This window comes from Hemitrygon akajei, chromosome 19 (genome assembly GCF_048418815.1).
Source record: "Hemitrygon akajei chromosome 19, sHemAka1.3, whole genome shotgun sequence".
Taxonomy (NCBI): domain Eukaryota; kingdom Metazoa; phylum Chordata; class Chondrichthyes; order Myliobatiformes; family Dasyatidae; genus Hemitrygon; species Hemitrygon akajei.
Genome location: NC_133142.1, coordinates 3,646,635 through 3,660,453, shown reverse-complemented (window position 1 = coordinate 3,660,453; position 13,819 = coordinate 3,646,635). Strand labels below are relative to the sequence as shown.

At 40.4% G+C, this 13,819-nt stretch overlaps 1 protein-coding gene across 1 annotated transcript in view; it reads left to right on the top strand.

The window, feature by feature from the left end:
- Window positions 1–13,819, top strand: part of txnrd3 (thioredoxin reductase 3) — a 57,202-nt gene that overhangs the window by 22,172 nt on the left and 21,211 nt on the right. The window contains exons 6-11 of the mRNA XM_073071984.1: window positions 241–360; window positions 798–940; window positions 1,745–1,860; window positions 7,241–7,466; window positions 10,982–11,074; window positions 13,205–13,281. Of these exons, the coding sequence (XP_072928085.1) occupies window positions 241–360; window positions 798–940; window positions 1,745–1,860; window positions 7,241–7,466; window positions 10,982–11,074; window positions 13,205–13,281 (775 nt within the window). The remainder of the gene's footprint in view (window positions 1–240; window positions 361–797; window positions 941–1,744; window positions 1,861–7,240; window positions 7,467–10,981; window positions 11,075–13,204; window positions 13,282–13,819) is intronic.

The window sequence follows — 13,819 nt, the reverse complement described above, 5'->3', positions numbered from 1 at the left end:
CTGCCATTCTCAAAATCAGAACACTTGCCCAGCTCTGTATCAATACTGCAACACATACCAGACTTGGATATCTGAGTTGTGAATGAATAGTTAATGAAGGAGATATTTGAAAATTAAAAGATCTGAGTGTATGCTACAGTTTTTACAGTTTAATATTCGAGATTGGTTGCAGCCCCCTCCACAATGCCACACTCCATTTTGGTGGTTCTTAAATCCTAATGTATCTCCTTTCTTTTGGAGGTCTTGGTGGTACGTGTGTAAATGTAGGGTGCATTCCAAAGAAGCTGATGCACCAGGCAGCTCTCCTCGGGCAAGGCTTAAAGGATTCCCGCAAGTTTGGCTGGGAGTTTGGAGATGCAGGTAAGAATTTTAAGTAATTTGACTGTTTCATTTTGAGTTTGATATGTTGAAATACTCACATCAAACAAATCTAATAACTGTTGGAGTAGTATTAAATTAGTTGATGAGTTGGTTAAATAAGGCTGTGTTCAGGTCAGTTTTTCCATGCAGTTATAGAATTAATGGAGTTTATGGCTTTTGGCCCATTTAGTTGCTAATCCTTCAAATTAACCAGTAGCTATGTTGTCTTTTTAGAAGGTGGAGAGTAAAATTGCATTTATCCCCTATGTAAGTGTCACTTCTCCATTTGAATTTTTTTCTAAGAGTAGAACTACATTTTAAAATGTTTGAGCTTTTTGTTTAAACATCAGAGGAAAAATGATAGGTGAATGCTGTTAGATGAGGATGTTAAAACCGCATGATCAAAGTTGAGGAATTCTTTTGTTTATGAATTATAGTTGAGCACAACTGGGCCAAAATGAAAGAAGCAATCCAGAACTACATTGGCTCTTTGAACTGGGGTTACAGAGTGGCTCTACGGGATAAGAAAATAACTTACATTAACTCCTATGCCGAGTTTGTGGAACCACATAAGATAAAGGTACATTACATAATAGCACACTATGTTCATATTATTACATGTAACTGTTTTCTGGAATTACTTTGTCCCTCATTCTTATTGCTTTGTGTTCAGATCCATTGTCTGCAGTATTATAGAATTATTGCAACTTCAGAGTATTCAGCCCAAATAGTCTATGTTATTCTAAATTTATGGTCCAGAAATAAGTCACTTAGCTCTTGGTCTTTGAAAGTCATGGTATTTTCAAGTGCTTATCTGGGTACATTTTAAATTTCAGGTATTTATATTCACATCCAATAAACGTCCAAGATGCAAAAATAAGAACACCAACCCAGTGACAGTGAAGCTGCAAAACATGAATTGCATGCATTATCACACTACCCAGTGATACCTGCATGCCTTGCTTAAAGCAAACTTGAAGTTAGACTTACATTCTGAATTGGTTTAATGTTTTGAAGTTACAAAACATAAGTTTCTATCATCTTTGTTCTGGCCACCAATATGAGGAATGGCCTCCCCACTTCCTCTTACATCGATGTGTAATTTCCATTGAAGTCATGTACTGTACTGACATGGGAACTATTGCATCTTCATTATCACAGGGTCGGTGTTTTTATTATAGAATCTTGTTTATTGGATGTGATTTTTGTTGGCAGTGTCAGCATTTGTTATCCTTAATCACCTCTGAATTGAGGTAAGTAAGTGTGAATCACATGTAGCTTTGGAGTTGTGTGTCAAATGTCGACTGTCCATTTCTTGGATGCTGCCTGACTTTACCGAACAGGAAAGTTTTAAGTATTTTTCCCCTTTCTCCTCCTGCCCCAGGCAACCAGCAAACGGGGCAAAGTGACCTTCCATTCAGCAGAAAGATTCATCATTGCAACAGGCGAAAGACCACGTTATTTAAATATACCGGGAGATAAAGAATACTGCATAACCAGGTGTGGGACAATAAATATTGCCGTGGGCTAGTTTTTTTTTCTGTGCTGTGTAACTGTGGTATAAAACCTAATTATACTTTTGATCATCTGTGAAACCAAAACATTGGGATGGTCAGTATCTCTGAGTAAGGGTGATAAGAATTTTTTTTTCTTAATTCTGAGCATGTGAATTGAAGCAGGTTCAAGCCTGTACCACCTGTAATAAGATCACTGGAAACAGAATATTGCATTTGCCTGCAGTAACCTTTCATTCCTTCGCTTATTATGTGTTTCTGTCTTCAAAAAAAATTGAAGACTCCGCTCCCTTTTGAGGGAGAACACGCAAAAGAATCCAAGAAAATATTTCACCTCATCTCTTAATTGAGTGACTGTTTATAAACAATGATCCTTGTTTTGTGTTCCCTCATGAGAGGAAATGACCTCTCCACATCATTGTTGAGGCATGCCCAGATTTTGTATGCTTTACCTAGTCTCCTCACTCCTTTAAATTCCAATCCAATAGTCCATTCAATATTTCCTACAAGACATCTCAACCAATCCAGGTATTAGTCTAGTAAAGCACTTGCATTGTTTCTAATGTATTAACATCCTTTAATATTGTTTGTGTATCTAGATGACCTCCCTGAATAATAAATCCTGATGCAGGGCTTTGATCTGAAGCACCAATAGTTTCTTTGCTCCCACAGTTGTTGCTCAATCCAGCAGCTTGTTTGTTGATAACTGAAACATGACCTTCCTGTTTTTTCCCCAAGGGGAATTGAATGCAGTGCATTCTGTGGCTCTCAATTTAGAATCAGAATCAGGTTTATTATTACTGACATCATCAGTGTAATTCGGAATAGGCACCTTCCTATGGACTGTTTAGTTTTCCCTGGTGTTGTGCCAAAAGTTAAGGACTGTTTGCAGATCCGATAGAAATAAGGCATGCACACGCAATGCTGCACACAACACACTTTATTGCCAAATTACAAAAAGTGGTACTTGTCTCAGAAGCGCACCTGAGCCCATTAAACTGCAGTGCCCCATTCCAACAGGTCCACAGCATCAATTGCGACCTAACCTGTAGTGAGCCCACATCCAAGAGACCTCGCCACCAGTGAGCACATTCTTTTATACCTTGGTCACTTCTCTCCACCCCTACCTAGGCCGATCCTTTGTCCAGGTTGACCTGAACACGACAGGCTCAGGTCTGCAGAGACCATATCTTGGTCACCCTTTACCCCACACATCATACATTTGATCCCAGCAATTTTTCCTTGTGCTCCCTGACTGACATTTTAGGATTCTACTACACCAGAGTACTCTTGCTTCCTTCCACAGTCCAAAAGAAGTATCAAGTCAGTTAATTGGTTATTGTAAATTGTCCTGTGATTCAGCTAGGGTTAAATTAGGGTTGTTGGAGCTTGCTGCACACGCCAAATCTGCATTGTATTGCTAAATAAAATGAGATCTGTTGTTCTGTGGCAGCAATACAGTGCAATACGTAAAATATACCATACAAGGGGTGATTGATAAGTTAGTGGCCCAAGGTAGAAGTCAATTTTAGAAAACTTAGCACATTTATTTTTCAACATAGTCCCCTCCTACATTTACACACTTAGTCCAGCAGTCGTGGAGCATATGGATCTTGGACCTCCAGAAAGTGTCCACAGCAGGGGTTATTGATAAGTTCGTGGCCTAAGGTAGAAGGAGCTGAGTTATACAACTCTTGTTACATGCACATGCAGTTCAACTCTTTGATTATGCAGAAAGTTTGAAGTTAATAACTCATCAGTTAATAACATTAGGGATGATTGATAAGTTCATGGCCTAAGGTAGAAGGAGATGAGTTATTAACTTCAAACTTTATGCATAATCAGTCAAAGATCCGTATACTCCACGACCGCTGGACTAAGTGTGTAAATGTTGGAGGGGACTATGTTGAAAAATAAATGTGCTAGGTTTTCTAAAACTGACTCCTACCTTAAGCCACAAACATATCAATCACCCCTTGTAAATTACAATAAGAAATATATAGTGCACTAAAAAAAGCGCAAAAAGGGCTAGATAGTGAAGCTGCATTTGTCAGTTCATTGTCCATTCAGAAATCCGGTGGCAAAGGGGAAGAAGCTGTTTCTGAAATGTTGAGTGTGGGCCTTCAGGCTCCTGAAATACCTTACTTGTAATAGCAGCCTTTTGTGAATCTTGCGTGGGTGTCTAGGTCAGAGTCCTCCTTGAAAATGTTTTTCTCCCTCAGTTGGATCTAGTGGTTTTGTATGATGGGAACGTGTAATGATACAAATTGACCTCGATCTCACTAAATGGCTGGCATTACAACATCTCAGCTCAAACAACTCTTTAATAAAATGATTTTGACAAGTTTAAAATTTCCTGTGTACTGTGTGCCAGATGATAACACATCTCATTACAATCTCCTTGCATCGAGGAAGTGTTCTCTCTTTGCAACAGCCACAAAATGCTGGAGGAACTCAGCAGACCAGGCAGCATCTATAGAAAAGAGTACAGTGGACATTTCAGGCCAAGAGCCTTCAGCAAGACTGGAGAAAAAAGGATGAGTAGAGTTAAAAGGTCGGGGAGGAAGAACAAAGGTGATAGATAAAACTGGGAGCGGAAGGGGTGAAGTAAAGAGCTGGGAAGTTGATTGGTGAAAGAGATACAAGGCTGGAAAAGGGGGAATCTAATGGGACAGAAGAGGCGGGAAAGGGATGGAGAATGGTGGGGAGGGGGCACCATTACTGGAAGTTTCGAGAAATCGATGTTCATGCTATCAGGTTGGAGGATACCCAAACAGAATATAAGGTGTTGTTTCTCCAACCTGAGTGTGGTCTCATTACAACAGTAGAGGGGTTCATGGATTGACATATTGGAAGGGGAAGTGGAATTAAATTGGGTGGCTACTGGAAGATCCTGCATTTTTGACAGACAATATATCAGTAAGTCCTGATGTAGATTGAGAGAGCACTTTGCTAAACACCCATGTTCCGTCCGCCAGATAAAGCAGGATCTCCCAGTAACCACCCATTTTAATTCCACTTCCCATTCCCATTCCAATATGTCTACTGTCACGAAGAGGCTACACTCAGGTTGAAGGAACTACACCTTGTATTTCGTCTGGGTAGCCTCCAACCTGATGGCATGAGCATTGATTTCTTGAACTTACAGTAATGCTGCTCCCTGCTCTCCCCTCACCATTCCTCATCCCCTTTTCCCTCTCAGCTCATCTCCTTGCCTGCCCATCGCCTCCCTCTGGTGCTCCTGCCCCTTTTCTATCTGTCATGGCTTTCTGTTCTCTCCTATCAGAATCCCCTTTTTCCAGCCCTGTATCTCTTTCACCAAACAACTTTCCAGCTCTTTACTTCACCCGCCACTCCCTCTCTCTCCCCCCCCCCCCCGTTTCACCTATATTTCTGTGTTTCTCCCTTCCCTCCCCCCCACCTTTTAACTCTACTCCTCATCTTTCTTTCTTCTGCAGTCCTGCTGAAGGGTCTTTGCCAGAAATGTCGACTGTACTCTCTTCCATACATGCTACCTGGCCTGCTGAGTTCCTCCAGCATTTTGTGTTGCTTGGATTTCCAGCATCTGCAGACTTTCTCATTGTTCTCTTCCTGGACATATAGAACTTGCTGATTTGCAATACCTGGTATAAAATTTCTTTGGCTATGAAAAATCAGCACTTTTATCAACTACACTTATGCATAGGTGCTAAGCATGTAAGGATGGGATTTGTGGTCAGCATAAAGCATGTCTGGTTTTTTTAAAACTTGAATTGACTTTATTACTTAACATCCTTCATATACTTTGAGGAGTAAAAATCTTTACATTATGTCCATCTAAATGTGCAATTTATAGTAATGACAAGTATATTGACAAGACAGTCAATATAACATAGAAATACAATTGTATCAGCATGAATTAATCAGTCTGATGGCCTGGTGGAAGAAGCTGTCCTGGAGCCTGGTCCTGGCTTTTATGCTGTGGTACCGTTTTCCGGATGGTAGCAGCTGGAACAGTTTGTGGTTGGGGTGACTTGGGTCCCCAATGATCCTCTGGGCTCCTTTTACGCACCTGTCTTTGTAAATGTCCTGAATAGTGGGAAGTTCACATCTACAGATGCGCTGGGCTGTCCATACCACTCTGCAGAGTCCTGTGATTGAGGGAAGTACACTTCCCATGCCAGGCAGTGATGCTCTCAATTGTGCCTCTGTTGAAAGTTCATAGGATTTGGGGGGCCCATACCAAACTTCCTCAACAGTCTGGGGTAAATGAAGCACTGTTGTGCCTTTTGCACCACATAGCTGGTATGTACAGACCACATGAGATCCTCAGTGATGTTTATGCTGAGCAACTTAGCTGTTCCCCCTCTCAACCCGACATCCATTAATGTAATTCATTCCTCCTAGAGTCCACAACCAGCTCCTTCAGTTTTGCTATTGACAGAGAGGGGTTGCTTTCTTAACATTGTGTCAGGGTGATGACTTCTCTGTAGGCTGTCTCATTATTATTTGAGATTACTTCAAAAGTGAACTATGTTACTTATCTTTTTTTGTTATTATTACTATCATGTTCAACAAAAGGAAATGAAAAATCAAAACTACAGATTCTGAAATATAGAAAATTCATGAAAAGGTTTGCAGGTTCTGGCATCCTCTGTGAAAGAGAAATTGGTAACATTTCAGGTTTGGGGCTCTGTCAGAGTTGAGAAAGAGGAAGGCTGATTATTTTTTCGGTAGGATTGAACAGGGAGGAATGGGTAGAACAAAAAATATCTCTGGGATGAGTTCAAAAGGGTTAACAGGGTAGTTACTAGCGTAGTAAGCTGCTTTGCTGGTGTGTGTCTGTGTGTGGCTCTGGGACAATATAAATAATTAAAACTGGGCTAAAACAGTAATGGTCAAGTGTCCAAAACTAATACAGACAAAAAATGAACAAAAAATTGTCGAATTTAATCAGTTTGGGATGCAGCAATGTGATCAGACAGATGGCGTGGCGGTGTTCAGACTTGCATTGAGTTGCATCTGATGAGACCCTGTTGACAGGTCTCAGCCTGAAACATCAACTGTCTTCACTATAGATGCTGCCTGATCTGCTGAGTTCCTCCAGCATCTTGTGTGTGTTGCTCAAGGCTTCCAACATCTACAGAATTTAGTGTTTAAAACCTATACTGAACCTTTTTGCAACTAAACTTGGTGCCACAGGAAAAGGTTAGAATGGGGTGGTGAATTAAAGCAGAAGGAATGTGCCTTTCCAGATAGTTATTGGAGATTAGCCAATGTGGATAATTACTTTGTGCCCAAATTTGAATAACAGTTGTACAAGAAGGGGGAGGACATTAAAGCAAATTATTGATTCTCATTTGCTTTCCTTATTTTTGTTTCCACAGTGACGATCTCTTTTCACTGCCTTATTGCCCAGGGAAGACTCTGGTTGTGGGTGCTTCCTATGTCGCACTGGAATGTGCAGGATTCCTTGCTGGCCTGGGATTGGATGTGACTGTTATGGTGCGCTCAATTCTCCTGCGAGGATTTGACCAGGAAATGGCAGGGAAAGTAGGAGAGCATATGGAAAGTCACGGGGTGAAATTTCTGAAGAAATATGTACCGATTAAGGTAATGTCGCATACCCGTTAGCATTTTTCTGTTTGTAACATAATGATACTACAATCAGGAGATGCAGTACAGTATATTGTAATTCTAGATTGTATAGTTAATTTGAGGGAAGGACTTCTGTACAAATCTAATGTTTGCAACATCAGAATAAGATTTTAAAGATTTTTGTTAAAATCCTATGGGTGCTGTAGATCTGAAATGAAAATATTGGAAGTACTCAAGTTGGGCAACACTTGAGAGGAATGTTAGTTCAAATTAATACTGTTGGTCAGAGATCTTGTTAGATGATAGAACAGGCTTGAGGGGCTAAATAGACCAAATCTGCTTCTCATTTTCAGTCTGAATGCAATAGAATGAAAGGTGCAGCAGAATGAGTTCATTCTCACATTGAGGAAGGGTCTTGGCCTGAAGCATTGACTGCTTATTTTCTATAGATGCTGCCTGACCTGAGTTCCTCAGCATTTCCAGCATCTGCAGACTTTCTTGTGTTCATTCTTTTAATTTTGTACCAATTGAAATTAACTGACAAACTAAGCAACCGGGTATCTGAGCCTCATTCTGGCGCCTTAAAACCAGTTGCTCCGGGCAGATGGGGCTCGTTAACCACGGATGGTAGCTCATCTAGGAGAGGGAAAACTCCGATTTCAAACCTCCGCTGCCTTGTGGCTATACCTGTTCATGGGAAAGGGAGTAAACCCCGAGGGAAAAATCCGGAGTCAGAGTCCTGAAGGCGGCTGAGTGCTGTACTCAGCACTGGCATGGCAACTCCTGCGATTCGTTGTTCCTTTGGACCTTTCATCAGCATGGGGGGGGGGGGGGGTGGAGGTCCCACTACATGGGTAACAGACGGATCTCCGTATCAACTTTGTCCTGGCTTGAGCCCTGGAGAAGCCACTACCAGAGGCACAGTATCCATGGTTGACCATGACTGACGGAGGCCACACATGCCTTTTTCAGGCACTGCTCCTTGGATACTTTGTAGGCTAGTACCCAAGATGGATTCAACTAAATTTACAACCCTCTAGCTTCTTTTGGTCCTGTGCAGGAGCACCCCTCCCCCCACCCACACCAGAGCAGTGATACAGCCTGTCAGAATGCTCTCCACTGTACATCTATATAAGTTTTTGAGTGTATTTGTTGACATACCAAATGTCTTCAAACTCCTAACAAAATATAGTCACTGTCTTACCTTCTTTCTAACTGCATCGATATGTTGGGACCAAGTTAGGTCCTCAGAGATCTTGATACCCAGGAACTTGAAACTGCTTACTCTCTCCACTTCTGATCCCTCTGAGGACTGGTATGTGTTCCTTCGTCTTACTGTTTTTGAAGTCCATAATCAGCTCTTTTATCTCTCTGATGTTGAATGCCAGGTTGTTGTTAGGATATCACTCCACTAGTTGGCATATCTTGCTCCTGTACACCCTCTCATCTCCATCTGAGATTCTATCAACAATGGTTTTATTATCAGCAAACTTATAGCTGGCATTTGAGCTATGCCTAGCTGTACAGTCATGCGTACAGAGAGAGTAGAGCTGTGGGATAAGCACACAGAGCTGAGGTGCACCAGTGTTGATCGTCAATAAGGAAGAGATATTATCAGTGATTTTTGTCACTGATAGTTGGCGAGAAATGAGCAGTAAGATGATTCAGAACTGCTTTGCTCACTGCTGTTTCAAGCATTGAGGCTTGGAGATGCCAGAATTTCACAACTTCAAGTTAAGAACTGTGAAGAATTTGAAAGTATTGACAATCATGAAGGTTACAATGAAAATGAAGATTTGGAGGATTCAATCATCGAAAGCATTGTATGAAGGCAGTCCATTATCTGCACTGATTTTTTTCAATTAGTCAATCAAAAGAACACAGCCAAGTACACTGGATGAATTCCTCCTTTGATAACTATTAGCAACTAATACAGATTTATAGTACTGCAGTAGTATCCAGAGACAGAGAAGCAGTTTCAGCGACAGGTTACTATCGATGCAATGCTCCTCAGACAGGATGAAGAGGTCAATACTCCCCAATGCCATTAGGCTTTACAATTCAACCGCCAGGACTTAAGAACTTTTTAAAAGCTATTATTAATGCTTTTTGAGATAGTGATTTAGATGCATATCATATTTTTTACTGAGTTAAGTATTGTATGTAATTAGTTTTGCTACAACAAGTGTATGGGACATTGGAAAAAAAAGTTGAATTTCTCCATGGGGATGAATAAAGTATCTATCTATCTATCTATCTATCTAGTATTGGTTGTCATAGTCATAGTAAACTAAATAGAAACAGGCTCTTCAGCTCATCTAGTCTGACCCAAACCATTTAGATTGTGTAGTCCCATTGACCTGCACCCAGACCGTAGTCCCCCATACCTCTCCCATTCATTTATCCAAACTTCTCTGATACAGGAAGTCAAAATTGCATTCACCACTTGCACCGGCAGCGCGCTCCACACTCGCCACTTTCTGAGTGTAGAAGATTCCCCTCATGTTCCCCTTAGCATTTTATGTCACCCTGAGCCCATGACCTCTAATTGTAGTCTCTCACCACCTCAGTGGGAAAAGCCTGCTTGCATTTACCCTGTCTACACCTCTCATAATTTTGTATACCTCTATCAAATATCCCCTCAATCTTACTCGTTTCAAGGACAAAGTCCTAACCTATTCAGTCTTTCCTTATAACTCAGGACCTCTGGTTCCGACAACATCCTTGTAAATTTTCTCTGCACTTTCAATCTTATTTACATCTTTCCTGTAGATAGGTGACCAAAACTGCAAACAATAATCCAACTTAGGCCTCACCAATGTCTTCTACAATTTCAACATAACATCCCAACTCTTGCACTTAATACTTTGGTTAATGAAGGCCAATGTGCCAAAAGCTTTCTTTATGAACTTATCTACCTGTGATGCCACTTTCAATGAATTATGGATCTGTATTCCCAGATCCATTTGTTCTATCATACTGCTCAGTGTCCTACCACTCAATGTGTAAGATCTATCCTGGTTGGTCCTCCTGAAGTGCAACATCTCTTGCTTGTCTGTGTTAAATTCTATCTGCCATTTTTTCAGCTATGGTGTTCCTCACTATCCACTACACTCCTAGTCTTGGTGTCATCACAAATTTGCTGATCCACTTAACCACATTATTATCAAACAGAACGGACCTAGCATTGATCTTTGCGGGACTCTTAGTCATAGGCCTCTAATTTCTGTATTTCTAATCTGTAGTGTTCTAATTTGTTCTGTATTTCATTTAAATACATAATTTGTTACCCAGTTAAATGGTAGTTTGTCATTTATTTTACACTTTTAAAACTATTTTTATGAAACTTTCACTAATAGGGACAGTTACTTAATTGGACCAAAATGTAATTGCCCGATGTGTCTCAATTAACCGGAGCCCATTATTTATATTTCTAGCCTGTTCAGCTTTTTGATTGACATCTGATATGCATGCATTTCCATGATTTATGTAAAATGTCTTTAAATTCCAATTTGACAACACCTTTTCAGGTTGAACAGCTGGAGGCTGGAACTCCTGGGAGACTCAAAGTAACTGCAAAGTCCACAACGAGTAGAGAGGTCATTACTGGAGAATATAATACTGTGAGTATAATGTGTTACGGTCTTCACTTATTTTGAAAGACAGACTGATTTGGGGTATAAGTGGAAACTAGTCCCTGAACAAACAGTATAAATGAAATTGAAACAACACACTGATCTTATCTATCCATAAAGAATCTATTTTCAATTGAATGGATATTGTAAAGTGCTTTTCCCTCTGAGAACACTAATCCTATGCTAGGCAGTAATAACTGATGCCTAGTCATTCTTGGTTTGTGCTCTGTCAGACTATGGAAGGGCACCTGAGTGTAAGACAAACCCTGACTTCAAATTGCAAGACTTACCACATTTAAGAATTTTGAGTCGAGTAGAGTTTCCTGTTGCTATTTAGTTAATTCCAAATTGGCCATTAATTAAACAGACGAAGATCAGGAGTACCTTGTGTTTGATAACCTTTTCAATAATGTAAAGTGGGATTATACTGCCATGGCACGTGTGCAATGGCATTTTTAATAAAATGCAAAAGTAGTCTTGATGAAGGATCTCTTCCTGAAACATTGATAGTTCCCCTCCACAGATGCTGCCTGACTTGCTCAGTTCTTCCAGCACTTTGAGAGATTTGCCCAAGATTTACAGCATCTTGTACATCTCTATCATATCATGCTTCCTTTTCTCCAGGGAAAACCAGGCCTGGCTGATTGAATCTTCCCTGATAACTCAAGCCCCACAATCCAGGCAACATCCTTCTGAATTTGTTCTGCATTCTCTCTAGCTTAATAGCATCCTTCTAGCGGTAGCCAGGACTGCAAACAATACTCAAAGTCTTGGCTGATGAAGGGAGGCATGCTATAGGCCTCCTTCACCACCTGCATTTTCACTTTCAGGAAATTGTATTTCTATCACTTACACGTCTCAAGGCCCTGCTATTCAATGTGTATGTCCTGCCCGGGTTTAACTTCTCAAGATACATTGCTTTGCAAATGTCCAGGTTAAATTCCACCTACATAAACACGAGACTCTGCAGATGCAGGAAATCTTGAGCATCTCACACAAGACATTGGAAGAACTGAGCATCTATCGAGGGTAATAAGTTCTTTCTTCTTCCCTGGATGAAGGGTCTTGGCTAAAAATGTCAGGTTTTTCCCCTCCATAGATGCTGCCTGAATTCCTCTGGTATTTGGTGCTTGTATGTGTGTTGCTCTAGATTACATCTGCTATTTCTTTGCCCACTTTTACAGCTGATTTATCTCCTGTTGTAATTTTAGATGGCTTAACTGACCATGTTCTACCAAATCTGGTCACCTGCAAACTTAATCATACTACCTATATTTCATCTAAACTATTCTTGCATATGTTGTACACAAGGGCCCAGAGTATGTATATACCTCAACACCTTGAGATTCATTTTCTTGCAGGCATTTGCAAGAAAATAAGAGATGAGATAGATTTTATGAAAAATTATAAATTACAAACAACCAATGTGCAAAGTCATGCAAATGATAAATAAAAAGTAAATAATGAGAACATGAATTGTATCTATCTGGGAAAGCAGCCCTCTGTTATCGGTCTTCACCGAGCCAATTTTGTATACGGCTTATAAACTCGCAATAAATCCCACCCATTATAAAATTCTGGACCAGCCTTTCATGCAGGGTCTTGTCAAAGTCAATGTAGATGTGTACTGCCCTCCCTGTCTTTGTCAATCCTCAGTAATTTCTTCAAAAAAAGCTCAGTCATGCATTCAATATGATTTCCCACACAAAAAGCCATGCTGGCTATAATTTATCCTTGCCTTTCCAAATAAATAAATCCTGACCCTTAGAATCCCTTCAATAAGTTTCCTATCACTGTAGTAAAGCTCATCAGCCTGTAGTTCCCCAGCTTATCCTGCTACCTTAATGAAAGGTATGACATTAGTTTTGATTCTCACCTGTGGCTATTGAAAATGTACCAATCTCTGCTTGGTCCCCAGCAATCTCCTGTCTTGCTTCCCACAGTATCCTAGAATACATCTGGCCAAGTTCTGGGGATTCATCCACTTTAAACATTTCAATACCTCCAATGCCACTTTTTTAATGACCATAAGCTTCAATATATCACTGTTCCCTCCCCTAACCTCACTAGTTTCCACATTAATTATTAATTAACTAACAAAGAAAACTGTTTCTTTAGGTGCTAATTGCTGTGGGCCGTGATGCTTGCACCAAGTCCCTTGGCTTGGAGAAAATTGGTGTTAATCTCAATCAAAAGTAAGAATTTTTCAAACTTCCATAAATGTCTGCAAGTAGTAGATTATAGTTTGATATACTAGCAATAGAATGTACAAAATAATTTTGATCAATTTAACTGAGAATTTTTATTTGTGAATCACATGCTTTTTTCCCTCACAGCAGAACCCAACAAAACAAGGAAAATGTAAAGCATGAAAAACTAAAAAAAATCAAAAACCAGATCCCTCTGCTCCTCCACACTACCAAGTATCCTGCCATTTACTTTGTACTCTGCCTTGGAGTTTGTCCTTCCAAAGTGTACCACCTCACTCTTCTCCAGGTTGAACTCCATCTGCCACTTCTCAGCCCACTTCTGCATCCTATCAATGTCTCTCTGCAATCTTTGACAATCCTCGACACTGTCTACAACACCACCAATCTTTGTGTTGTCTGCAAACTTGCCAACCCACCCTTCTACCCCCACATCCAGGTCGATAATAAAAATCACAAAAAGTAGAGATCCCAGAACAGATCCTTGTGGGACACCACTAGTCACAACCCTCCAATCTGAATGTAC